We start from the raw sequence: 24,709 nt of genomic DNA on the forward strand, positions 1-24,709 counted from the left end.
GTGGGCAGAGGCCCTGGTTCTGGGCCCAGAACCAGACTTGGCCCCAGCTTGTGTCTCTCTAGTATTTTTTGTGACTTTTTAAAACTTTTTTGTTGAGGTATAACTTACAGAGGGTTAAATGCACAAACTGTGGTCCAGGGCCTCTGCCACTTGTTCAACTTGGGCAAGTTACCTACCACCTCCAGGTGCCTTCCTTTGCACCTGCTTGTATGTCGAGTGAGGAAAACCGGTGTGTGCCTCACAGAGGGGATGGTGTAGCTACTACCAGAAAGTGCTTGAAACAGTGACACAGAAGTGTTCAATAAATACTCGCCAGTTTCATTATTATTAAAGACTCCATTCAAATGTCCGCTCAGCACAGCTTCCCTCAGGCAGTTATGCTGACGTGTCCGCATTCACGGCTCCCCAGTTTCTCCCAAGCTTTTCCAAGTCCAGGACATCTCAGCCTGCTGCTCTCAGTGTATGACAGGCACGGAGGAGGCACATCTTCAGCTGATACTTGAAGAAACTGAGACCCTGAGCACACATGTACACACACACACACACACACCACACATGCACACACACATACAAGTAGCTTCACCTCTTTCTCTGCCACTCAGCATTGGGAAACTTCCATCTCCCTCCACGGTACTGCACCCAGTCGGATCCAGAAGCCGCCTAGACCGGAGGCCCCTTCAATGCATGGCACTTCCATAAAGGACGGGTCACAGCCCCATCACTGCCATCCACGGGTGGATGACAACGCAAGGGGGGACAGCGCGCCCTGCCCGGTCCCGCCTCCCTCCACCTGCACCTTGGAGGGAAGCCCTCTCCCACTGCATGTGTGTTGCACAAGCCCTGGAAGGACCAGCCTAATCCACTTCATACCAGTGCCTGGGCCAGTTAGCACCAGTACAGAATCAAAGACAGTAAGCTGGCTCAAGGCCTCAAGAGATGGAAGGAAGATCTGACAATCACATTCCTTACTCAATGGAGAAAGTAAGGGGCCACGATCGCTCTGGCAGCATTTTAAAGATGAGAAGTAGCAGACGCCCACGCGTGAAGGCAGGAGAGCCCCAGCTGTGGTGGGAGTCACCTGGGAAGGGCAGGCTGAGCCTCGCTCCAGACACCTCAGAACCCTGAAGGCCAAGGACTAAGGCAGGAAGCCCGAGGGAGGAGCGCCCCAGTCCCCAGGGGCGAGGCTTGGTGCGGCAGGACGGATGGCGTTCCCCTTCTGTGAACCCCCCACCCCTCTGCCTCTGTGAGTTCCCGGCAGGGTGGGGCCCCAGGCCACCAGGCTGGAGGTAGGTCCCTATCTCATGGAGCTATCAGATGAGACATCGCGATCGGAGTCCTCAGTCTCGCTTGGCGGCGGCGGCGGCGGGTCGCTAAGCGGGACCGCAGTGAAAGCAGGAGACTTTCTAGAAAAAAACACCAGTTGTCACCTTGGGGCAGGGAGGAATCCTGATGACACTGGCATTCCTCTCCCGTGGCCTTACTCTCTGGCAGGCCAGTGAATGCCATCTCAGGCAAGGGCAGGAGGGCCACAGGGGTGAGGGTGGATGTAGGGTGAGGGCAGTGGGGAAGGGAGAGGGAAATCCCTCCCGCCCCACCATGATGGGGGATATGGTCCCTGTCTTTATCCTGGGGACTCTGCGAGGCTCAGAGTTCAGAAATATCTCAAATCGCAGTATGAGAGATGTTGTCTGAGCCCGAGTGCAGACTTGATGGCCCCAGCTTTGTGTCTCTCTGTAGTATTTTTGTGACTTTTTAGAACTTACTTTTTTGTTGGGGTTTAACTCACAGAGAGATGCACGAACTGTGGGCCTGGCTTTCAATAAAAAACTGCCCCCATGCCCCTTCTGTTCCTTGCCGGTTTTTAGCTACAGGGTTCTCAGGGCTTGCCCACCAACGGCCTCTGGTGCATGCACCCTTGGAGGAGGACACAGAAGGCGGGCCGCACCCCACACTCCAGGGGGAGGTCCTCACCGGTCTCCAGACTGGGTGATTAGCCGACGGCAGGTCTCCATCTGCACGTCCAAGCCCCGCTTCATGCTGCACATCTCCATGTACTCGTGCAAGTGCCGGTTCATGTCATTCTTGGCCGTGGCCAGCTCCAGCTGTGGCAGGCGCAGGACGAGACCATCCAGGTCAGCAGTGCCCCTGCCCCTAACCCCCAGGGGCTAACACACCAAGAGCACCAGGCATGGGGCCCAGGTGGCCACGGGTGAAGGCTCAGATTTCAAAATAAGTCAGATGCTGGCGCCTGGGTGGCTCAGTCGGCGAAGTGGCTGACTCTTGACTTTGGCTCAGGTCATGATCTCACGGTTCGTGAGCTCAAGCCCAGCACTGGGCTCTGTGCTCACAGCAAGGAGCCTGCTTCACACCCTCTGCCTCCCTCTTTCTGCCCTTCCCCTGCTCCGTGTCTCTCTCTCTCTCTCTCTCTCAAAAATAAACATTTTTTTTTAAATAAAAAAGTCCGATCAAGCCAGAAGGCACCAATATACCATCATTCCTTTTAGTTTTCCTGGGGATCTTTGCCTACAGAGGAAGGCAGAGGTCTCTGCTACAGGCCTGCATTCTTGCAACAGACCTTCACTGACAAGAGGAACCTAAGTGTGGGCAGGACAGAGAGCCCAGGGTGGCTATCTGTGCACGGCCTTGCTCCCTCCCTGGGCTTCCTGCAGGCCCAATACAATGATGCACCCAGTCTGTCTCCCTCACTAATTTGGGTGCTCCTGGAAGGTGGCCACAGGCCTTTTTAAAATTGTTTAATTTTATTTTTCATAGAGAGAAACAGAGCACAAGTGGGGGAAAGGCAAGAGAGAAGGAGACACAGAATCTGAAGCAGGCTCCAGGCTCTGAGCTGTCAGCACAGAGCCCGACACGGGGCTCGAACCCACAAACCACAAGATCATGACCTGAGCCAAAATCAGAAGCTCAACCAACTGAGCCACCCAGGCGCCTCCATTTTTTTTTTTTAGTGTTTATTTTTCAGAGAGAGAGCACAAGCGGGGGAGGGGGCAGAGAGAAAGGGGGACAGAGGATCTGAAGTGGGTTCCGTGCTGACAGCAGTGAGCCCCATGAGGGGCTTGAACTCACAAACCTCGAGATCACAACCTGAGTCGAAGTCAGAAGCTCAACCACCTGAACCACCCAGGCGCCCCCGCTCCCAGCCCCAGGTCTTACTCATCTCTGCATGTGCCCAGCCCCAAGATGGGAAATTACTTAGTGAGCCTTTTTGAAGTAGCCACAAGCCTCATGGCACAAAGGAGGGGACCAGCCCCACACTGTTGAAAGAGGCTCAATCCTCCTCTTATCACTCTCGTCTCCTGAGTGGGCAGTTCTCGGAGTCCAACAGAAAGACTTCTGCCACACCCAATGTCCTACTGCGTACAAGATGTATCCCGGTTCAAGAAATGTTACATGTGGGAAAAGGTGGGCTCAGAATCAAGGAAATATGAACTCCCTCTGAGCCAGATTCTGCCACAGGCTTTGAGGTAGAGCTGAGAGGAGGGGTGATGTGGAAAAGATCTGGGCCAGAGACAATCTGCTGCCTCTCTTTGTTTGGGGTACAAAGGACAGGGGCCAGAGAGGCAGAATAAAACGGCTTGGAAGTAACCTGCTTGACTGCCTGAGAGCAAAGAGAAAGGGTAGGAAACTACCCGTGAATAATCTGAATTGGATAGAGGAAACCACCCAGAACTAATCCAAACTGGACAGGGAGAGGATGGGAACTGGGAGGAAGAAGTAAATGGGTCACAGGGCCGGAGAGAAGAGATGGTAGCCTGGATGGGTCAGAAGCCTAGTGAGTACAGCTCAGATGGCAGCCCTGGTTCCAGAGCAGCAGGGCGTGCTCAGTGCAGGAAGGCATGATGTCACCAGCTCTTGCCCAGATTGGCTGCCACCTACACCCCAATTTCTCCAGCTAAGGAGAGCAGCAGGGGAAGGGGCTAGCTTCCGGAGCCCAGCACTCACCAGGACAGGAAAGAAAGAAATGAAGCAATTATATTCTATCCAAAGACAAGGCTAGGACCACCAGCTGTCTGTACATATCTGTACATATGCCCTTACTTCATGCATTTAAAGCAGGGGTGAGGAGGGGCGCCTGGATGGCTCAGTCGGTTGGGCGTCTGACTTCCTCTCAGGTCATGATCTCACAGTTCATGAGTCCTAGCCCTGTGTCGGGCTCTGTGCTGACAGTTTAGAGCCTGGAGCCTGCTTTGGACCCTGTGTCTCCCTCTGTCTCTGCCTTCCCCTGCTCACGCGCTGTTTCTCAAAAATGAATAAACATTAAAAAAAAAATTTTTTTTTTTAATTTTAAAGCAGGGGTGAGGAGAGGCAGCACCACAGTTGGGAGGCATCTAACAGCCTCCACTGAAAACTGCAGACTCACTGTGTGGCCAGAGACAGGGTAGGGCTGGGACTAGATGGAGAGGAAGGATGAACTCCCTCCCAACCTCCACCTGGGCCTTGGCTTTACCACCAACAATGGGAAATGCTCCTTGCATCTATGCCAGTGACCCCAGGATGGGTCACCAGGGTCAGCACTGCACCCAAAGCCCCCTGTCAGCTCTGCCAACACCTCTCCTAACACCAATCTGCTGCGAGAAAAGAGGAAGACTGTGACATGGGTGTCAAGGAGCAAGCAGAGAGCGACTCTCCCTTCCCCTCTACTCAACAGAGAACAGAAACCTAGCTGCACCTTTAAAACTTAGCATCTGTCTGCCTGGGCAAGCAACAAAAACAGGCTGGCTTAAAGGAGCAGGACCACTTGATGTGTGTTGGGAGGATGAGCATGTAGGAGAATCATCTGTCAACTTCCATCTCAAAATGCGGGCGGCGTGAGACAAGCAAGGGTATAAATGTGCTACGTGGGCTTGAAGAGAGGCCGAGAGTTACAGAGGCCCACATGCGTCTTCCCCAAGCCGGAGCACTCAGGGCCAGGGAAGGGTCCTCTCCACGAGCAGGAGGGCACCCAGGATCCGCAGCCAGCCCCCTCCCCTCAGCCCCGCCACCCAGGGTGCCACAAACCGCCACAGCCCTGCAGACCTAGCATCTAAGTTAGAGCACCCGCTTCCCTTGCCATCTCAAGAAGGATCTTCCAGGCTAGGGAATGACAACGGAGGTTCCTCCATCAGCTGAAAGGCTGAACTGAAGAATCACCCAAGTTCAAGTTCACTTCTTAGAGGACTCCACTATCACACCACCAGGAGTGATAATACTAATAAAGCCGCCATGCAGTATGCTTACTAGGAGATAGACACTGCCCTCAGCTCTACGTGTGCATCATTTCATTTGATATTCAAACAACCCTGTGAGGAAGGTACGATCAAGATCCCACTTGAGGGGCACCTGGGTGGCTCAGTCAGTTAAGCATCTGACTCTTGATTTCCGTTTGGGTCATGATCTCACGGTTTGTGAGTTCAAGCCCCGAACTGGGCTCTGTGCTAGCAGTGAGGAGCCTGGTTAGGATTCTGTATCTCCCTCTCTCTCTCTGCCCCTCCCCACTCGCTGTGTCTCTCTCTCAAAATAACTAAGCTTAAAAAAAAAAAAAAAAAAAGGTCCCGCGTGACAACTAAAACAGGCTGAGAGACCATAAGCAGCCTGTTAGAAGTTGAAGTGGTAGAAAGTAGGTGACAGGGCTGAGATCGGAGCCCACATCTGTCCTCCTCCCTGGAGAACCTGAGGTCTTTCTTAAGGTTCCACCCCCACAAAAGAAAGGGGGAAGACCTGGTGTCTGGGGTCCCGCCGCCCCGCTCACAACCCACGGGCCACCCGTGGGCCTCGGCTTCAATGCCAGTCTTACCTCTATTTGGTCAATGGTTTCCTGATATTCTTTTTCCCGGGTTTTGAACAGGGACTCGGTATCTTTGATCACCTTCTCCAAACTGTCTTCCTGCTGCTGAAGCGGAAAGGGAAGCAAGGGAGAGGCCAAGGGGGAGGGTGGTGGGGGCATTCCACAGGGGCGAGCCAGGGGAGAGAGAGAGAGTCCGGTTAAAGGAAGCTGCTGAAAGCCGAGAGAAGGAAGAAGGAAGACGGGAGAGGCAGGTACAGGATGGAGGCCACAGAGGGAAAGCAGCAAGGAGTGCAGGGAGGGGAGGGGAGGGGGGGAGGGGACATCCAGCTGGGGGGCAGGACTGGCGGGGCCCTGAGGCCGGGAGGGGCCGTTACCTCTCCCTGCGCCTCTGCGGCTGCCATGGCATAGCCTGAGAAATCCTCCCAAAGCAGCAGGGTCTCCTCAGTCTCCTCCCAAGTCAGGCTGTCACAGTCGTCCTCAAAATCATACTCCCTCCTAGAGACAGGGAACCCGCTGTCAAGAGGGGGGTGGGGCCTTCCTGCGGGCGGAGGGCCACTGTCGGGGAGCTCCGGCCTCTGGGGGGCTGCTGAGGGTGGGCCTGGAGGACTCGGGACTCACAGCTGGTTGAGCATGCGCTGCATCTCCTCGTTGATGCTGAGGGCTGTGCTCTCCTCCTCATCCCCATCGGGCTGGCGGGGCCCGTCACTCTCCGACAGGGAGGTGTCCTCCTCGATGGCAGCCTTGCGCTCCCGCTTCCGCCCCCCCATGGATGGGACCTTAATGGGAGACAAGTGCAGAGACTACAGAGACGAGGCCGGGTGCATGAGGAGAAGGGCGGGTGGGCGCCGGCAGGGGTGGGGCGGGTGGGAGGGGAGAAGCGTGAACCAGCGGGAGGGCGGGGTGGACAGAGAGAGAAGACACAGTTACAACGACAGGAACAGACACCAGAGTTACCGAGAGACAGGCAGACAGACACAGATGGGAACAGGGCTGCAGACTGAGAAGGAAGAAAAAGAAGAAACAGAAAATAGGGCGGTAAGATCAGGGGAGAAATGGCCTGTTGTGACCACGCTATGATGTGCATAATGGCTACAGAGGATTTGTTTTCTAAAAAAAAAAAAAAAAAAAAAAAAAGTCTTTCTAATGAAATGACCAAACTAAAAGGAAAGTTTTTGGCTGCAAGGAAGAGGAGGGCGCGGTGTAGACAAAGGAGAACCTGAATCATATATCCAGATCTGGAAAGCCGCAGAAGGGATAGAAATGAAGCAAAGAGGGCACGAGGTAGAGTAAAGGGGGGAAGGGCAAGGAAAACAGAGACAGGAAAAGAAATCTGTGCCGAAAAGCCCAGCGGGTCAAAACTGACGGCCGAGGCCTGGGTGGTTTAGAAACTGGGACTGGGACATTAAAAAGCTTGCATGAGAGCAAAACTAACCAGCTTCTTCTGTGGAGAAAGCAAGAAAAGATGAAAGAAAGAGAGGAGAGGAGGTGGACAGAGGAGAGAGAGAGGGAGGGGAGAGACGGTGTTAGAGACGCTTCCAAACCTTCTCTTTCAGAGGCTGTTCCTTGCCCCCCAAGCCTCGTCCCACCAAGGGCCCCAGGGGGCCGAGGTAAGGTCCTCCAAGAAGGAGGGCAGGGCCCGGCTCCCAGCCAGCAATGATGCAAGGTTCACGGCCTGCCCCCACCCTCTCCTGAGGAGCTCAGGCACCGGGGAGGTGTGGGCAGGGTGTCTGGGGCCAAGGCCTGCCCTCGTCCCGGGGCCTGTGGGCAGCCCAGTGCCCTCACCTGGAACATCTTGATCATGTCCTCACAGTTGCGCTGCTGAGCCACGTCGCATAGTTTGGCGGTGATGTCGATGCGGCGACAGATGTCCATATCTACCTTCATGGCCTTTTCCTGGATCTTTGTGTCCAGCTCAGACAGGTTCTGTCCGGGGAACGCAGGGGGCGGTGAGGAGGCAGCCAGCACTCCGGACAAGGACCAATAAGGGCCCTGGCAAGACCCTCACCCTTCCAGTCACATATCACCGCTGACCCCTCCTCCTGGACGCCCTCCCCTGGCACTCGTGGGCTGCTCATGCAGCTGGCGCGCTGTTCGCACGGGCGGGGGGAGCCCTGGACACGGTGGCCCGGGACGTGCAGGGGCTCCCTCCCAGAACTTACGCTGCCAGAGAGAGAGGCCAGTGGCAGTTACAAGAGTGGAGAAAGTATTACAAGAAGAACGGCTGACACTTCAGCATTACGTCTGTGCCAGCATGGTGCTAAGTAGAGTATGTCTTCACGGGCACGCGCCTTGCCTCGCCCATTCCACAGAGGACACAGGCAGAGCGGTGGGGGGACTCACCAGGGCCACACTGCTAGCAGCTTGCAGAGCCGGGATCTGGCCTCTTAGCTAACTGCTTAACCACCTCTAGAAATGAGGGAGGCCACACTGCCTCTCAGACACGACACTGGGACTTCTGTTCCTTCTCTCCCTCTTGACTGAGGGTGGGGTGGGGGGCAGGCAGAGGGAGAGGCACGGCACACCAGGCGGCGGCAGTGACCAGGAAGTCAACCGGCCCAAACTCGAGGGGCCCGCCTGCTCTGGCCGGTTTCGGGGTGCGGCGGCTGCACTCACATTGCTCATGAGCCCCTTGAAGACCACTAGCTCCGCTTTCAACTGCTCCACCTTCATCGCTAGCTCCTCCTGGCAGGCGTCAGCCTCTTGGGCTTCCTGCAGTCAGGGAGAAAGCCCCACCATTAGCGGCTAGCGGCGCTGCCGAGGTAGGAGGCAGATGAAGACAAGGAAGGGCGGTGGGGGCGGGGGCGGGTGGGCAGCAGGGGGCTGAGGGTGCTGGGGAGAGGGGCAGGCGGCCCTCACCTCCTGCAGCTCGTTCACTCGCTCCTGCAGCTGTATCCGCACAGTGTACTCCTCTTCCCACCTGGCGGACACAGGGGGCAGGGAGGGAACGTGGGTGCAGAGTCCCACCCCGCCCTGGCAGCTCCCTGCTCCCCACCCCTCTGGCTCAGGCCTCTCCCTGACTCTAGGTCTGGTGCCCTAGATGCACCGGGGCTGTGGGCAGCCACGTCTGGCCGGCCAGCGGGTGGCCAGCCGCAGCTGTCCGGTGGCTCCACACTTCCTGGCAAGTGCGAGTCGGCCAGCTGCCTTCCCGGAACCTCTGGGCCGCGCCCCAGGAACTGTATTTAAGAGCAACTGCTGCCACTGTGCTCCCTCATGGTGCCCGTCCCCTCAGGCCCCAGCCCCACCAGCTGCCTGGCTGGCCTCCTCCCCTGTCCTGCCCGCACCAGACCACCAGGCCCACCAGCCCGGTCCCCCACCTTCAGTGGCACAGATCCGGTCTCCCGCCTCCTGCCTGCACCAGACCAGGGCTCCTCTAGCCCGCTGCCCTGCCTCTTGTGGTGCCATTTAACCCTGGAGAAGCAGCTGCAGGACACACACCACATCAACAGAGTTGGTCAAGAGCCTGGTAGGAGATGCTCAAAGTCCATCCCCCACAAGCTCCAGAAACTGCCCACCCAGGACCCGTGGAAGCGAGCTGTAGAGAGGAGACCGGGCTGGCCCTGAAGCAAGAAACCTGTGGGAAGCAGGAGCCTGGAGTTCCCAGGCACCCAAACCTGGAGGGACAGGGAGATCAGAGTATGAAAAAGTGCCTCGCTCTACAGTGGCTGGGAACCAGAAGCAGCATGTCCTAGGCTCTAGAATTCCGAGACTAGAACCCCAAGTGGCTAAAAGACACCCTTGGCCGCAGGCAGCGTTGGCTGCCCGGGGCTAGGTTTTTCACTCAATGTGAGTCCACGGTGAGCGGGCGCACAGGCCCTGGCATCGCCAAGGTGAAAGGGCAGTGGAGGCGGCCATGGCCCTGCTTAGGGTTTTGGGACCCTGCGAGGGTGGCCGGGATGGCGGAACTTCTCAGACCCCGTTCACACAGACTCTCAGTGCCTGCCGCTTCTTCCAGTGTGAGAAAGGAGGGGATGATACCACGAGAGAAACCGCAGTATCAGAAACATGGCTGAAGTCTCAAAGAGGACGGCAAGAAAAATGAAAGCCCAAGCGAGTGGGTTCTGCAGACATGGGACTCAATCCTCCCTTCCCCACCTCCATCCTCCCCCCAACCCTCCTTCCTCCTCTCCTCCCCGGGTTCGCCTGCAGCCTCTTCCCTGTTCCTCCCCCGCATCTGCACTGCAGTGTTCCTAATAATAACTCCTCTACATCACCCGCTGCCCCTCCCGATGGGCAGGGAAGAGGCGGCCAGCCTGGCCACCACCCTGCTGGCCCATCACACAGCCCAGCCCCAGGCCCTCTTGGCTCTCTGTCCACCCTTCCCTGCTGCCCCCATGTCCTTCCCACTTTTGCACTGGCATTCGCAGACAGTCGGGGCCAGTGAGGGGCCCTCGCAGCATCAAGTTATACAGTTTCATAGATAAGACTTTATCTTTTTGGGGCCTGTGGTTTCTCCATCTACAACCTGAAGGCATGGAACGCAGTACCCTCATACTCCTGAGCCTGTGAGTCCCTGGAGAAAGAAAGCAAGACTCACAAGGTAACGATGGCCCTGGGCAAGATGCATGGGAAAGGGTAGCAAGCGACAAATTCAGGTAGAAATTTAAGTAAGGAAATTAGGGAAGGATTGAGATGAACACAGTCTTAGAACACACACAAAAAATCTGAAAATAAGTCATCTAGAAGTTACTAGAATTCTTTAAAATTTATTAATTTTTTTTAGTATAATCTCTACACCCAACATGGGGCTCAAACTCAGGACCCCGAGATCAAGAGTCGCATGGTCCCCCTGGATGCTTACTAGAATCCTATTTGCTCTCCATCCAGACTTTCCCACAAATAGGTTCCTTCCAACCTCCATTCAAATCTCATCTCACTTACAAGGTCCCCTAGACATGAGTAGAATTTGAACAATTTCCGTGTATTCTGTGTTTACTAAAGACCTCTCTCCCAAACAAATTATATCCTGGAGCAAAGTGAGGAAGCCGGGGCCATTCCTACACTAGAAAAACTGAGGCCAGGAAAGAGAGATCCACCCAAGGCTGCACACAGCAGGGGTGCTGAAAATAGAACCCAGGAGGCTTCAGCTCCTTCCCAGTTTAGTGCTCAAGCTATACCCATGACTTCCGGGCTACTGACAGGAGCTACAGTGTTGCTTTAAAGAGAACAGAACGAGGGCACAGGATCTGGGGTGGAAGAATGAGTAACTGCCAGTGTCACGTACCATACAACTCTAGCTGCGGGGCCCTCTGCACAGCAGCATGCTGCAGAGCGATGAGCTCATCAGTCCCCAAGGAATAACTCTCTGCTGCCCTGGACAGCTGGACCAAGGACAAACACTCTTTCAGTTAAGAAAAAAAAAAAAAATACCGGAGAACAGCAGTTGTTTCTGTGGTTATGGATGCATTCCAGAACTGCCCCCGTTCTGCTGCTGACAGTGTTAATTAACTCGTGCAGGGGCAGGGGCGGGGGCAGGGGCAGGGGCAGGCTGGTTTTGGGTGGCATCTGCATGATGGCTTTAGGAGGTCTGAGAGTCCCAAAGGTACTTATAACATGGACTACAACGAAGGAAGCCAGCATGAGGACAGGACTCAACCTCAGAAAGCCTGCTGATGTGCGATCTGCTAGACTCTAGCAGGTTACAGACCCCTGAAGGTTGCCCCCAGACTCAGGGGTAATTTCTCATAGCATTCAGCCAAGCCCCAGCCCACACCAAGCTGCAACACAGGACTGCAAAGGTAGTTCCCAGGCCTGTCCACAAGGGGTCAGAGTAGCTGATTAAGAGGTTAAACCTGATGGCGCCCAAACTAAAGCCTCCTTCTGACCTGTCATCCTCCTCCTCCACCATGGCATCCCTCAAAGTCCACAAAGAGCTGGCTGTGCTCGTGCTCCTTACTAATGGCCTGGTTATCAACCCTCTAAGGGATCCACTTGTACGGCCAGCGCTAGCATCACATCCCTTCTCCTGGCCCCTTGTGCTACCCTGCCAGTCCCCCGCAGAAAGCCAAATCCTCATCCTCAGGGAGCACTGGGCCTGCCCTCCAGATGCCTTGTACTCGCAGGATGTGTCCATATTCTCAACTTTTCCCCACTCACTTCCTCTGCTGGCTCTACTCACATTTCGTCATCCTTTGGCTCTTTGTGCTTTTACAGATTTCCCCAGCCTCCATGGCCCTAGGACAACTACCAGTCCCTTCCCCCTTTCCCTAGGGAACTCCTTTTCCCCTTTTTTTCTTTTCTTTTCTTTTTTCTTTCCTTTATTTACTCCACACAATGTTCTGAGGCCCCAGAGCCTTTCATATGGAACTGAGTAGGTAGGTACCCAGTTTCCACCGACACTGCTTTGGGAAACCCAGAGCAGGGGTAGGATCGCCCACTGTGAGATGCAGCCCCTCCCTCACCACCCCCTCCTAATTTCAGTAGACTCCCAAATGAAAGCGATTATCCTTTTGATCAGTACTTGGAGCTTCTATCACAAAAGTGCCCTGGGGGCTGAGACTGGTTATTACCCCAGATGTGACCTCTCAAATGCGAGACCCTTTCACATCTCATACAACCCCACAGAACAGGGGCAGCCAAACACTGCGGTCTAGATGAGACAGAAAGAAAAGCCACAAGAAAAATATGTATTCCCCACAGCACTCCGCTCGGAGTCTCCTTCTTCCTGTCACGAGTGCGACTTCTGCATTCCCTGTGGATTCCCGTCTTCCTGTATCCAATGCCGTGTAAATACTTCCAAGCTCCTCCTTACACAGCAGGAACTTTACTCTCATTTTATTCCTCCCTGATTCTTGGGCCGCAACGCTCTCCTCTCCTGGACCCACACCTAGTCCAGGCCCCATGTGTGGCATGACACTGAGCCCGGTCCCCACCTGCCCGGTCCCCTACCTCCGCTTGTACTCGTCCCGCTCGCGCTTCACTTTAGCCAGGACGTTGTAGAGCGCACGGATCTCGGGGGTGATGGTGTCGATCTGGACGCCCACCCCGTCGGGGTGCACCCACGACAGGCCAGGCCCTTGCACCAGAGTGGGCTCCAGTCCCGGCCCGAGCCGGCGGGCGTGAGAGAAGGACCAGATGGTGCCGGGCATGAAGCGGGCTGACGAGGAGTAGGAGGTGGAGGTGGAGGTGGAGGGCGACGAGTGGCTGGCAGCGGAGGGCACGAGGGGGCCGGCTGGCGAGCGCGCGGGCGAGCCCAGCACCCGCGCCGACTGGGTGCAGACGGCGGCCGGCCGGGCGCCGAGGGGCAGCCCCAGGGGCCGGATGGGGCTGACGAAGCCGGTCTGCACGGCCTGGTCGCGGCGAGCCAGGCCCCGCCGGCCCTGCTTACCCTCCTCCAGCGCCTGCTGCAGCTGCTTCTCCAGCAGCCGGTTGCGGCGCTCCAGCTCGTGCACCTTGGCCAGAAAGCAGCGGAACCGGAGGTTCAGGGTCTTGAGCACGTTGATGTTGGAGCCCAGGTCGTTGCGGAGTGCCATGGCGGCGGGGGGCGCCGGGCCCGGCCCGGGCGGCGAGTAGGCAGCTGGGCCGGCCGGGGCGAGCGGCGCCGGGGACACGTCCCCTCCGCCGGCCAAGTGGTCGCCTCCCAGGGGTTCCCCTAGCGGTCCGGCCAGCCCCTGCTGCTCCTGTTGTAGGAGGAAGAGGTTGGGGCCGAATAACGGATTCATGGCTGCGTCTTCTGCTGGGAGACCGAGACCGCTACAGGAGCAGGGATGGAGGGCAAGGGAGAAGAGCCAATGAGGCGCCAGGCGGACGCGGAACAACCAATCAGACAGCTCGGCGGGAGGGGCAGAGGTCAGGGGGGCGGGGAAGGACAGGGAAGAAGCCAATGAAAGGCTCACTTGGAGGCTGGCACCTGGACCTTTCCGGGTCTGAGGCTGAGCGGACCCCAGTCCACGCCTGCAATCCAGCCAGGGTGGCAGAAAGACATAAAATCCAGGCCCTTCAGTACTCCTTGGGTTCTGGTGGCAGGATGTCCATCCTCCCTACATCCCTATTGCCCTCCTCTCCCCGGAGTCCAACTACCCTAAGCTCTGACTCCATGACTCTTCCTCCCTGAGACCACGGAAACCCAGGAGCCTGAAACTGATTTCTCAGTATACGTTTCCTCTCTTCAGAGGGTCCCTGTCCCACCTTCCCAGCCCTACCCTTAAAGCAGCAAAGCCAGGACCCAGTCCCCTCAAAAAACACACAGTGGCCAGAGAGTATAAAATGTGTATTAGATTTCATATGCACAGTGGGGACACCAACCTCACAGAGGCCATAGTTCCAAACCAGTGATTAACAGTAGTGAACCACCCCTGCCTACTTTCAACCATTCGTCTAAGACGACAGATGGCTGCTGCCTCTGGACTGAGATTTTCTCCTCTTCGCTGGTGGGGGCCGGCTGGAACTGAGAAGGGACACAGTGGAAGTCTCAGGCCCCTTGGGGGTGCCATTATGCTTCCGGAAGGCAGCTTTCTTGAAAGGCTGTTCTGGCAATTGCTGCTTTACCTTCTCAGCCCTTTTGCTGTTTCCAAGGGGCTGATCACAGTCCTCAGGCTTGAGAGCGGCCTGGGTCTTGGAGAGGGATAGCACTGGCACTTCCGTGTCCGTGCCCCTGGAAGCATTCTGCTTTCGGAAGCCAACTTTCTTGGAGGCCTGTGGCATAGCTGACTGTTGCTTTAGTTTCCTAGGCACCTTTGGTCCCCTGATCACTTCAGCTTTTTGAGCTGGCTGGCTGCTATCTTGGAGCTTAGAAGAAGCTTGGGACTTTGTGTCACAAGATACAGTAGGCAAACTGGAGTCTGTCCCTTTGGAGATGCCATTCTGCTTCTGGAAGGAGGCCTTCTTGGGATGTTGCCGTTTCTGCAACTGCTGCTTTGCTTTCACAGCCACTCTGGCTTTCTTGGCAGGATGGCTGCTGCCCTTAGGCTTAGGGGTCATCTGATCTTTCACCTCAGGCAAGTCTAGGTTTGTAGGGGTGGAAGCTGCAGAATTTCCTGGTTTAAAATTAAGCATATGGTTTGAGAAAATGGGCCTCATCACTGGATCCTCATCATTAGTGGAGCAGGTAAATGGTATTAAGAAAACTGCCTGGGTACTGTTGGCCAAGTGTTCCACACAGCTGGGATAGTGCCTAAGAGCACACTACCTAAATTCGTATTACTTAACATCACCTGGCCTTTACTCAAGTCATATTTGAACCTCGTATTAAGGAAAAAAGGATCAAAAAATAAATTACGAGAAAGGGATCATTCCCCACCCGTAGGCAAAAAGGTTTCAAACGAAGCTCTGTCCCCTTGAGGGCAGGAGGTAACAAGGCACTCTGAGAAGGAGGGAAATCCTGAATATACCTGAAGCACTGGGCTTTTTAAATCAAAGACCATTTTTTTTTTCATGTGGATTTTGATGAGATACAAGAAAATAAGTCACACATAGCAACCAGAAACAAGCCAGTAAGACATAAGTGAGAAATGACATTAAATAGGTACTTTTCAAGTTACAGTGAAAAAAAAAGTTACAACAAATTTCTCTAGTTCTAGTTCTTAAGGTTTCTGTTAACATTCAGATGTGACTTTTGTGAGGGACATTATTTATAAAGAAAAAAAAAAAAAAATCAGGGCACCTGGCTGGCTCAGTCAGTAGAGCACATGATTCTTGATCTCAGGGTAATGAGTTCAAGCCCCATGCTGGGCTTGAACTTAAGAAGTTACTTAAATAAGTAAATAAATAAATCAACTCAATAAGTCACAATTTGTAGTCCAAGAAACCTGCCTCTCCCTCTTCTAACTAAACCTGGGTTATATCCCAGCATGCAGCACCATCAAGCCTGTTCCAGAAACCCCACCCTTCTGAGATCCAGGCCAGACTCAAGATGACTGAGAAAAAGAGCTGCAATTAACGTGATGGACTCAGAGAACTGCTGATAGTTCTGAGGAGACTTGTGCCAACCCGGTGCTGACAGTGCTGGACCAGCAGAGGTCTATTACCAGGAAGGCACCCCTTGGCCAAGAAGGAAAAGAAACCACAACTGCACTGGGAGTGCATCTAGGGCTGAAAGACTGCAGCGACTTGGCAGAATCAAGGGAAAAGTCCCCATCTGTACGTGTGCTTTAACATACACTCAAATGGGGTCCAGGCTCCGGAACAATTCTAACTGAAATGAAAGAGGCTTCTCATCCAAGCACGCAAAGGCTGGTGTAAGGGAGGCAGAAGTACCTCCCTTCCCTGCGTCACACGCCTCTTTCAAGGCAGAGAGAGCAAAGGTGGTGGGTGATGAAGGGGAGAAAGAGCAGACTGCTTACCTGTTTGGGATTGAGGGATAGAATTAGAGAATTTCTTGAACTTGGCAATAAAGAAACCATCCATATTGTGGGTGTGAGGATAGAAGCGGCGGGTAGAACGCAGAGTGGGGTGGAAGCGCCTTTCTCGAAAGCGAGTAAAACCTTCCTGGCCAAAGTCTAGACCTGTGGGCACCAACCGCACATTCCTCTTTTTCAGGGCATAGTCTACCACCCACTCATTCTCTTCCACCTGGATATGTGGGGGAGACAAAAATGGACGGAAAAGCAGAGCTGGAGTTGAAGAGAGCTCTAAGGGGCAAAGAGACCCCTAGCCCTGTCCCCTCTTGCTCTGCCACAACAAAGGCCTCACCATGATGGAACAAGTGCAGTAGACAAGGTAGCCACCTGTCTTGGAGGTGGCATTGACAGAGTCAATAGCACTCAGGAGCAACTCCTTCTGAAGGTGAGCACAACGCAGGATGTCCTTCTCATCCTGTCCCAAGGAGAGACCGATACGAGGGTGTCAAAACTTCAAAAGGCAGCCTCAGAAGAGGCGAGCTACTAACTGCTCAAGGTGCCCCTCTACCTCCCATTCCACCTCTGCAAGGCCCAGCCAAGCCCTCTCAGCTGGCCCCCACTCCCACGCTTAGCCCCATCCCCCAACTCCTCACCTTGTTAGTCTTCACAGCTGGGTCTTTGGAGATGACCCCGGTGCCACTGCAGGGTGCATCCAAAAGTACTCGGTCAAAGCCCCCCACCACCTGGGGAGAAGGGGTAGGTTAGTTAGATGTTTTGGCAACCTGTACCGCACCATTATTTCCTAGGAGCAAGTCTAAATACCGTGAGGTCAAGGAAGGGGACAGGTGAACTGGAAGACCTCAAGAGAGACACATATAGGGAAACCCCACCTTGGGGAACTGACGCCCATCGTAGTGGCTGATGATGGTGTTAGTGACTCCCAACCGGTGCAGATTACCCACGACGCTCTTGAGCCGCTCAGCATTGGCATCATTGGCAAGAATCACACCTGTGTTCTTCATCAGCTGGGCTGAGGGGAGAGAGGGCACAGTGCTCACCAGCCAGCTCCTCTGCCTCCACACCCGCTGGCCACCCTCCTGCCCAAGAACCCGTAAGTGAAGTCTCACTGCTTCAAGGCAACTTCACTCCCAATAAGCCTCCTCCCCACAGTCTACTGTACGGGTCTACCCAATCTGCACTCTGAGATGAACAAGACTGCTGGTGTGGTTTTTTTCGCTGTTACCGAACATCTTTTTGGTGCTAACAGCTAAATAAAATGGTTATGACTACTTACGTGCTGAACACTTGACCAAGGACTTCTAACAGTGTATCTTAATCCTAACAACCCAAGCATAATATAACCCCCAAGTCAAGGACACTTACCACCCCATTTTACAGATAACGAGAGAAGACCAGGGGCTCGCCTGAGGTCATATGGGTAGTTAGTGGCACACATGGGGCTGGACCAGGCTGGCTCCAGAGCCTACACTCCTCACTACTCTGCTAGTTGCTTGTGTATGGTTTTCTTGCACACTAGTAAGTTAGCAACCCCATCTACTCCAAAAGCAGAAAGCCAAATGGCTCCTACCCCACCTTCCCTTCTCATACCTATGTAGCTAGTCTTTCCTCCAGGAGCACAACACATGTCCAGGATCCGCTCGTGTTCCTGGGGTGCCAAGGCCATGACTGGCAACATACTCGAGGCTCCTTGAAGCATATAGTGCCCAGCCAGGTACTCGGGGGTAGCACCTGTGGAAGGACACCCATCTGTGACATGCTGGGACGAGGGCAGGGACAGAAGGGCTTCCAGGCAGCGAACACTTACCAATGGGCACCGAAGAATCATATACCACCAGTCCAGTCTTTGACCACTTGCCCAGGGGATCCAGGTTAACTCCACGGTTAATTAGCGCCTGAAGATAAAATGAAGATTTTAAGACCTTGTAGGTTCCTACACCCAGAAAACAGGTGAAAATATGAAAACGTGGTTCTACTGAGGCCTGTGGCACCACCACTTCCAGAGCTTGTAGTCACGATACAATCACCACAGACTCATTGGCTGTGGCCTCTCCCATACCATCCTATGATGTCCTTTCCCTTAGCCTGAGGCTCCAACTCAAGGTCTGAATTCCAGCCCAATGGAGCAGACTGCCAGCTCCTGTCCTTTTGTTTCCTGGAACTGAACTCTGATTTTCCAAAAGCCTCAGGCACCCCTGCCATCCAAAAATGTAACATCACAACACACTAAAGATAATGATCAGGTAGGTTACCTATGCACCAGGAGAAAGACTACATACAACGCCACACCACTAACCGTAGAACAGTGGTCTTTACCATGGGGTCCCTGAACCCTTGGAAACGAGGAGTTTAAAATACTGTTTGTTCATGTGTGTCATGTCTTTTTCTGGGGGCAGGAACCACAGTTTTACCAACTCTTCAATGATCTAAAAGGCAGACAACTCCCATTTTGTTCTGAGGCAGCACTTTTTGCCTGATGCCAGCGTCCTAACCCTGTCACAAGGAACAGAGGCTGAAGGGATGAGTCTCCCACTCCACAGAGGTCCTGGGTCCTGAGTCAGTCAGATAAATCCAGCATGACACTAAGCCTGCCTGGGTTTACCTCCTGGGATCATGCCTGTACAAGAAATGCTTACGTACTAAGACCCCAGCCCCCCAACCCCCTTCAGAGTGAGAAAGAGGAGTCTCTGGGGTTAGAAGTCAACACTTCCCTGAGATAAATCTCAAAATCCAGCCCTCACCTGAGCAAGGTCTCGGCGCCGGGTTTTCAAGGTATTGGTCCTGAGTGTGATGGGCCGAGGTACCTCATTAGCTTCTAAGAACTCCACCAACTGAGGAAGCAAAATGGCAGGGAGCAAGTCAGGCTGGCCAAGGAGCTCAGCCAGAAGAGAAAAGAGCAAGGAGATGGACTGCCTTCCTCATTCAGGGTAAAACAGAGAAGATAAGAAAAGCAGAAGGGGCCTTAGATTAGAATTCATTACCTCAGACAGAGGAAAGAGGTCCATGAGCTTGCCAAGCAGGAAGTCTCCATAGGAGTAGTAAGTGGCCAGATCCTTCTGAAGCCTGTGCAGATATTCAGAACGAGATCTACCTTCCTCCCGCTGCGTCCCAAAGTCACGTAGCACTGCCACTATATCTTGGATGCGCTTGTGAATTCGTTGCAAGTCTGGAGTCTGGGCATGTGGACGTGTTAAGGAACTGTTTGGTGATGTCCCAGGGCCTGGAAATCCCCTCTCTCAAGCACCTTCTCCCTACCCCTCACCCTGTATTGGAAGGATATCCTGCTCCATCTCCCCAGCAGAGGGCAGCACAAAGGGCTCCTCCTCATCCACATTGATCTGCAGGCCCCCATCTGTCTCATCATTCTTTTGAGGGCCTGACTCAGGGGATTCTTCCTCTGCTTCCTCCTCCTCCTCCTCAGTCTCCTCCTCACTCCATTGGCTCCTACAAACAGGTCCAGAAACAGTGATTCACAGACGAAAACAGACACCTCCTCCTTCCTCAATTCCTTCATCCCAGCTGTTGCCTGGGCTCCATCATAAGAGTTTCCAAAACTCACCCAGCAACAGCTTCCTGGGCCTTTTGCTTCCGGGCAGCCCTCTCAATGGGCAACAGCTGAAAAAAGAGGCAGGGGCTAGTAATGCAAAGCCTGCTCTGTCACCCTCCCAAGTAGTATCCCATCTCTGTACTTTGTTTCCTAAATGCAAATGTAACTCTCAGAAAGAAGGAGGAAAGCTAAAGAAGTGAATAGAAGTGAATATGTCAACCATTGTTGAAACTAAGTAACATCATAGAGTTTCATCACACTATTCTACTTTTGTGTGTAACTCACTTCCCATTAAAAGTTCTGAATGTTAATACACCCCCATATGTATACAGAAGAGACAAAAATTGTCCTTGGATATCCAGTTTGCCACATTTCTTCCAGACATACTATTTTTCATAGTTGAAATCGTGATGCATTTTCACATGTGTTTCCTGCCTTTTTTCATTCATTCACAGATCACCAGCATTTTCATAGACATAACGGCCAAATGTTAATTTAGTATATAAATGAACCATAATTTACTGAAGCATATTGGTTATTTTGGCAGTTTTCAGAGTTTTGGGCATTAAGGTCCACAAGGTGTCTGCAAATCTCCTAACAGTAACTCTGTAGAGAAAAGGCAGACTGTGAGAAACAGTGCAAATGGGAACTTTCTTTTCATCCTATACAACCCTGTATCACCTGAGTTTTCCTAACATATACTAATTGTGTAATACATAGATAATTTTTTTTAGATTTAATTTTTATTTTTTTAACATTTATTTATTTTTGAGAAAAGAGCATGAGCGGGGGAGGAGAGAGAAAGAGGGAGACACAGAATCTGAAACAGGCTCCAGGCTCTGAGCTGTCAGCACAGAGCCCGACATGGGGCTCAAACTCACGGACCATGAGATCATGACCTGAGCCGAAGTCGGACGCCCAACTGACTGAGCCACCCAGGCGCCCCAGATTTTTTTTTTTTTTTTTAAGTAATCTCTACACCCAACATGGGGCTCAAACTAACAACCCTGAAATCAACAGTTGCATGTTCTACCAACTGAGCCAGCCAGGAACCCCTACATAAATGTGAATAAATCTTTGTCCACATTCTGGATCATCTTCTTAAACGGAATTACTAGGTCAAAAGGAAGAAACTCCTAAGGTTCTCAGATACCAAATGCTTTATAAAAAATGTGTATGCATTTCTATTCCCCTCACATTGGGCATTCAAAGATTCCCCTGACCATATCCTCACCACCACTGAACAGTCTCCTATTTCAAAATGCTCTATCCTACAGCTTTTGTATACTTGTATGTGCACTGAGCAAAAACACAGATGACAGGAAAACAGTGGTGGAATGCTAAAACCCCTTTTCTCTACTCCACGTATCCTCATCACTGACGGATATTCTCAAGGATCTGGAAAAACTAGGGGCGCCTGGGTGACTCAGTCAGTTAAGCGTCTGACTTCAGCTCAGGTCATGATCTAGAGGTTCATGAGTTCGAGCCCCATGTTAGGCTCTGTGCTGACAGCTCAGAGCCTGGAGCCTGCTCCAGATTCTATGTCTCCCTCTCTCTGCCCCTCCCCTACTCTCACTTTGTCTCACTCTGTCTCTCAAAAATAAACAAATGTAAAAAAAAAAAAAAAAAAAAAAAAAGGATCTGGAAAAACTAAAAGGCAAGGATCCCTTCCTGAACACCCACAGAGAGAAACCTCACCTCTTCACCTTCATCATCGTCCTCTGAAGTGGAGTCAGCGCCATAGTCATCTATCATATCAGCGTCACTGTCCTCAGAGTCCCAGAGGCCCCCCTGGTTCACCACATCATCCTCTTCGGAGTCGTCTTCCTCCTCTTCCTCCTCACTGCTGTGGGTTGGTGCTGGACGCTTCTTGCCTTGAGAAGCACGGAGTAAGGACTGGGCTCCCTTCTTACCAGGTGTCTGGACAGCTCCTCCAGAGACTCCTAAGGGTTTGAATAATCCTAGACTGATGGCAGGCACACAATGATGAACCCTGTACTTTCTACCCCTAAAAATGTCCTCTGGCTGTTCCTTTCACTCCAGAAATGCTCAACAAGTCCTTCCCTACCCAGGACGTAGAGGACTTCTCATGTAGCACACAGCTCCTATGTTCACTGACCTTTTGGTAACTTTCCAGGGAATGGTTTGGCCCCAGGAAACTTAGGCATCTCAAGGGCTTCAGCAGAACCCAACCTTCTCTTGGCTGCCCTGAAACGATATGTGGAGGAAACAGAACACACCTTTAGACTCTGCCATAGAAATGCATAGAAGTGCAACAGTCCCCAAACAACCCTTTCCATCAGTATGATCACATGTAATCATGTGACTAAAGATGAACAGTACCAATTTCGTCTATGGAAGTCTGGACACCCACACTCACCTTTTTCGAGCACGACTAGACAGCCTCTTAGAACTTTCATCACCCGCTGTATTTAAAAAAGAGAGAGAGGCAAAACAGTAGGTCACAGGGGAAACGAAAAAAGAACATTAGAAAATAAAAGTGAAGAAAAAATTAATTCACTAATTAAAGGGAGTAGGTTGTAACTTGCTTCATAGCCCTCCAGGAAGAGTTGGATGAGAGATGTAAAGATGATCTCCATCTGGTTGTGCATCACCCAAATCCAAACTGGGCCTCCCTCCAGGCTTCTGATTTCAATCAATAGCATTACTACCATCTTGAAAACAAAAGATTCAAAATTCATCTTTTCTCTCTGGCCTTGGACCTAGTGTACAGAGACATGGCTAAACGCACCAAAGGTCTGAGCTGGTAATGGGTTGGTAAATATGGGACCCGTTATGATTCCTCCTTCAGGAAAATGGTGAAAACAATCTGAAATAAGCCAGCATGGCACATACACTTGCTCCTTCTGTGGCAAAACCAAGATGCAAAGACTAAGCTGCGCAGATCTGGCACTGTGGTCCCTATACTACCACTTCTGCCATTGCCGTTAAGTCTGCCAACAGAAGACTGAAGGAGTTGAAAGACCTGTAGAAGCTCCACCATTTCAAACACTGCTAAGTCTGTAAGAAATGGACGAAGTTATGTAACAAACAAAACTGTCTTGTCTTCTCCTTTCCTTTCCTCTCAATTTACTCAGTAACCAACCACAGATTTTACCTTTGTAGGTGATTTTTTCTTATGTTCTCCAAGAAATAGAAAGTTTAAATCTCAGCCCTGTCATTTACACGACCAAGTTACTTAATCTCTCAGCTTTCATCTCCTTAACAATGCCTCTCTCACAGGGCGCTAAGAGAACGAGACGAATGAGGCAAGATAATGTATCCAAAAGCTTCAGTATAGTGCCTAACACTTTCTAATACCTCAATAATCTGCACTGTTTTCTCTAAATGCCCAACACAAAGTACCTGTCCATTCTTCTCTCCCACCCTAGCCTTCCATGCAGCAGACAGGTGGGAATCAGATCTGTGCCTTGCCATAGCCATGCCCTCCAAAACACAACTAGTTGATGGTGACCACTTTCTTCTCAACTTCCACTTACTAACATGTCAACCATCTTCCAAAACCCAGCTTACAATCTTTTTTTTTTTTTAACATTTATTTATTTATTTTGAGTGAGCACAAGCAGGGCAGGTGCAGACAGAGAAAGAGAGGCATAGAGAAAAGAGAGAAAGAATCCCAAGCAGGCTCTGCGCTGTACAGAGCCCTACAAGGGGCTCCATCCCTCAAACTGTGAGATCGTGACCTGAGATCAAGACCTGGGCTGAGATCAAGAGCCGGACTCTTAACTGAGTCATCCAGGTGTCCCCCAGCTTAAAATCTTTTTAAACTCTAACTGTGTAGGTCGTCTAAATTCCTTCAATGTTAAACTGGACCTCCCCTTGCATGGGTGCTTCAGTCCCTGCTACGTCTTCTGTAAGTGCTAAGGACAGTGTTTGATTCATACTTACTTTCTAATAACTCACACAATATACTCTGGTTTCTCTAGAAACTGTCTAAATTCGGTAACTCGGCTCAAAGAAAAGTCTACTTGAACAGTGACTACAGAGACTAACAACGGAAGGGGATATGATACAGATGAAAAACTGGAGCAAAACCTAAAGAACTGGAGAAGGGAGGAGGTGAGGGGAGGAGGCCAGGCCTAACCCTTACCTGCAGGCAAGAATCTGGCTACTTCGGTCTCAGCACCCTTCTGTTTCCGGGCCTTACGGCCTGGCCCGCGCTTCTCCTTTGCAGGGTCCAACTTGCGCCCCATAGTACTGGGGAAAAGAAAAATGGGAGAAGGTAGAGTCGCGCGTATTGGAAAGGGAAACGGAGACCGCATACTTAGCATATTAGACTGGGAAAGGGAATCGCCTCGAATCTCGACTCAGCACTCCCAACAGCCCCTAATGGCATGACAAAACCTCCATTTTATGCTGGACCCGGCCCTTGGGTCCCACACCATTTGTACTACGTCCCCCTCCCGACGCCCCAGTCTGAGTCAGTGCAGTCACCCTTCCCCAACTTCCTTCACACCCACCCGAAGCCTCGGCTCACTTGAAACAGGGTCCAGGCCCGAGAGGCCCCTGGATAAGCGGCTCGGCACTCCACGTGCACTCTGAGACTAGGGTCGGACACCACACGCTACGGAAATGTTTCACGCAGGCGCACAAAGCGCTCCCGCCTCGTAGCTCCGCCTCTTCCGGTCGGCCGCAGAACCCAGAACGTAGGCTCCCCCTGGGAACGCGCGCGAGGCTGGCTGCAGCACCGCCGGAGGAAATTCGCAGGTGGACCGCTTCCACTTAGTCCCCGGGAGCGGAGAAAGCAATGCGGACGGAACGCTTTTCAACCCCCCCCTCCACCCCACACACCCCACCCCCGTCCGCAAAGGGTTGGCCTCTTGCCTCATTGCAGGTATCAGTGGGAAAAAGTGGTACCTCCACGCCGCCGCTCCTCCAACCAGGGCGTGAGACTTCGGCCCTCCTCCGCCCTACCATCGTCTCAAGACCAAGGAATCGCATGCTTCTCACCTCCCAGCCCTTTGATTAGGAGACCCGCTTCTTCGGCCCCCAGAACCCCCGCTCAGCCCGTTAAGTAAGGTTCGTCTCTGCCTGGGTTCACATCTCTAGAGGCTAGAGCAAGACTTC

General features: G+C 52.7%; 2 protein-coding genes across 12 annotated transcripts; both read right to left on the reverse strand.

Annotated features, from left to right (window-relative positions):
- Window positions 1–297: 297 nt before the first annotated feature.
- IFFO1 (intermediate filament family orphan 1) lies at window positions 298–13,480 on the reverse strand. 10 transcript variants are annotated; one of them, XM_030321521.1, is made up of 10 exons: window positions 12,668–13,477; window positions 8,639–8,699; window positions 8,396–8,491; window positions 7,565–7,705; window positions 7,215–7,220; window positions 6,401–6,558; window positions 6,157–6,277; window positions 5,792–5,887; window positions 1,972–2,102; window positions 298–1,403 (listed from the first exon to the last, which is right to left on the reverse strand). In XM_030321521.1, the coding sequence occupies exons 1-10, from the start codon at window positions 13,438–13,440 to the stop codon at window positions 1,295–1,297; spliced, it is 1,692 nt and encodes a 563-aa protein (XP_030177381.1). In that variant the 5' UTR covers window positions 13,441–13,477; the 3' UTR covers window positions 298–1,294. The 10 variants fall into 10 exon arrangements, with proteins under 10 accessions (XP_030177381.1, XP_030177384.1, XP_030177389.1 ...); XM_030321524.1 differs by having other exon boundaries at window positions 298–1,399; window positions 7,215–7,223; XM_030321529.1 differs by having other exon boundaries at window positions 6,401–6,582; window positions 7,215–7,223.
- A 490-nt stretch (window positions 13,481–13,970) lies between these two features.
- NOP2 (NOP2 nucleolar protein) lies at window positions 13,971–24,230 on the reverse strand. Of its 2 annotated transcripts, none has more exons than XM_030321517.1 (16): window positions 24,120–24,230; window positions 23,733–23,839; window positions 22,002–22,047; window positions 21,741–21,829; window positions 21,320–21,564; window positions 19,634–19,689; window positions 19,355–19,518; window positions 19,056–19,255; window positions 18,816–18,905; window positions 17,882–17,969; window positions 17,665–17,805; window positions 16,947–17,086; window positions 16,710–16,799; window positions 16,409–16,531; window positions 16,060–16,288; window positions 13,971–14,754 (listed from the first exon to the last, which is right to left on the reverse strand). In XM_030321517.1, exons 2-16 carry the CDS (start codon window positions 23,833–23,835, stop codon window positions 14,096–14,098), a joined length of 2,463 nt encoding a protein of 820 aa, XP_030177377.1. In that variant the 5' UTR covers window positions 23,836–23,839; window positions 24,120–24,230; the 3' UTR covers window positions 13,971–14,095. The 2 variants fall into 2 exon arrangements, with proteins under 2 accessions (XP_030177377.1, XP_030177378.1); XM_030321518.1 differs by having other exon boundaries at window positions 24,103–24,230.
- Between the last annotated feature and the right edge of the window lie 479 nt (window positions 24,231–24,709).

Source organism: Lynx canadensis, chromosome B4 (genome assembly GCF_007474595.2).
Source record: "Lynx canadensis isolate LIC74 chromosome B4, mLynCan4.pri.v2, whole genome shotgun sequence".
NCBI lineage: Eukaryota > Metazoa > Chordata > Mammalia > Carnivora > Felidae > Lynx > Lynx canadensis.

Coding starts and splice junctions, on each gene's coding strand:
- IFFO1 (XM_030321529.1), bottom strand. CDS start 13,440: ATGAATCCGTTATTCGGCCCCAACCTCTTCCTCCTACAACAGGAGCAG. Junction 5,888..6,156: donor CCGCAGAGGCGCAGGGAGAG/GTAACGGCCCCT, acceptor TTTCCGCTTCAG/CAGCAGGAAGACAGTTTGGA. Junction 1,404..1,971: donor ATCACCCAGTCTGGAGACCG/GTGAGGACCTCC, acceptor GTTTTTTTCTAG/AAAGTCTCCTGCTTTCACTG.
- NOP2 (XM_030321517.1), bottom strand. CDS start 23,835: ATGGGGCGCAAGTTGGACCCTGCAAAGGAGAAGCGCGGGCCAGGCCGT. Junction 21,565..21,740: donor CCCTGGAAAGTTACCAAAAG/GTCAGTGAACAT, acceptor TCAAACCCTTAG/GAGTCTCTGGAGGAGCTGTC. Junction 17,970..18,815: donor GGCGCCGAGACCTTGCTCAG/GTGAGGGCTGGA, acceptor TTTTATCTTCAG/GCGCTAATTAACCGTGGAGT.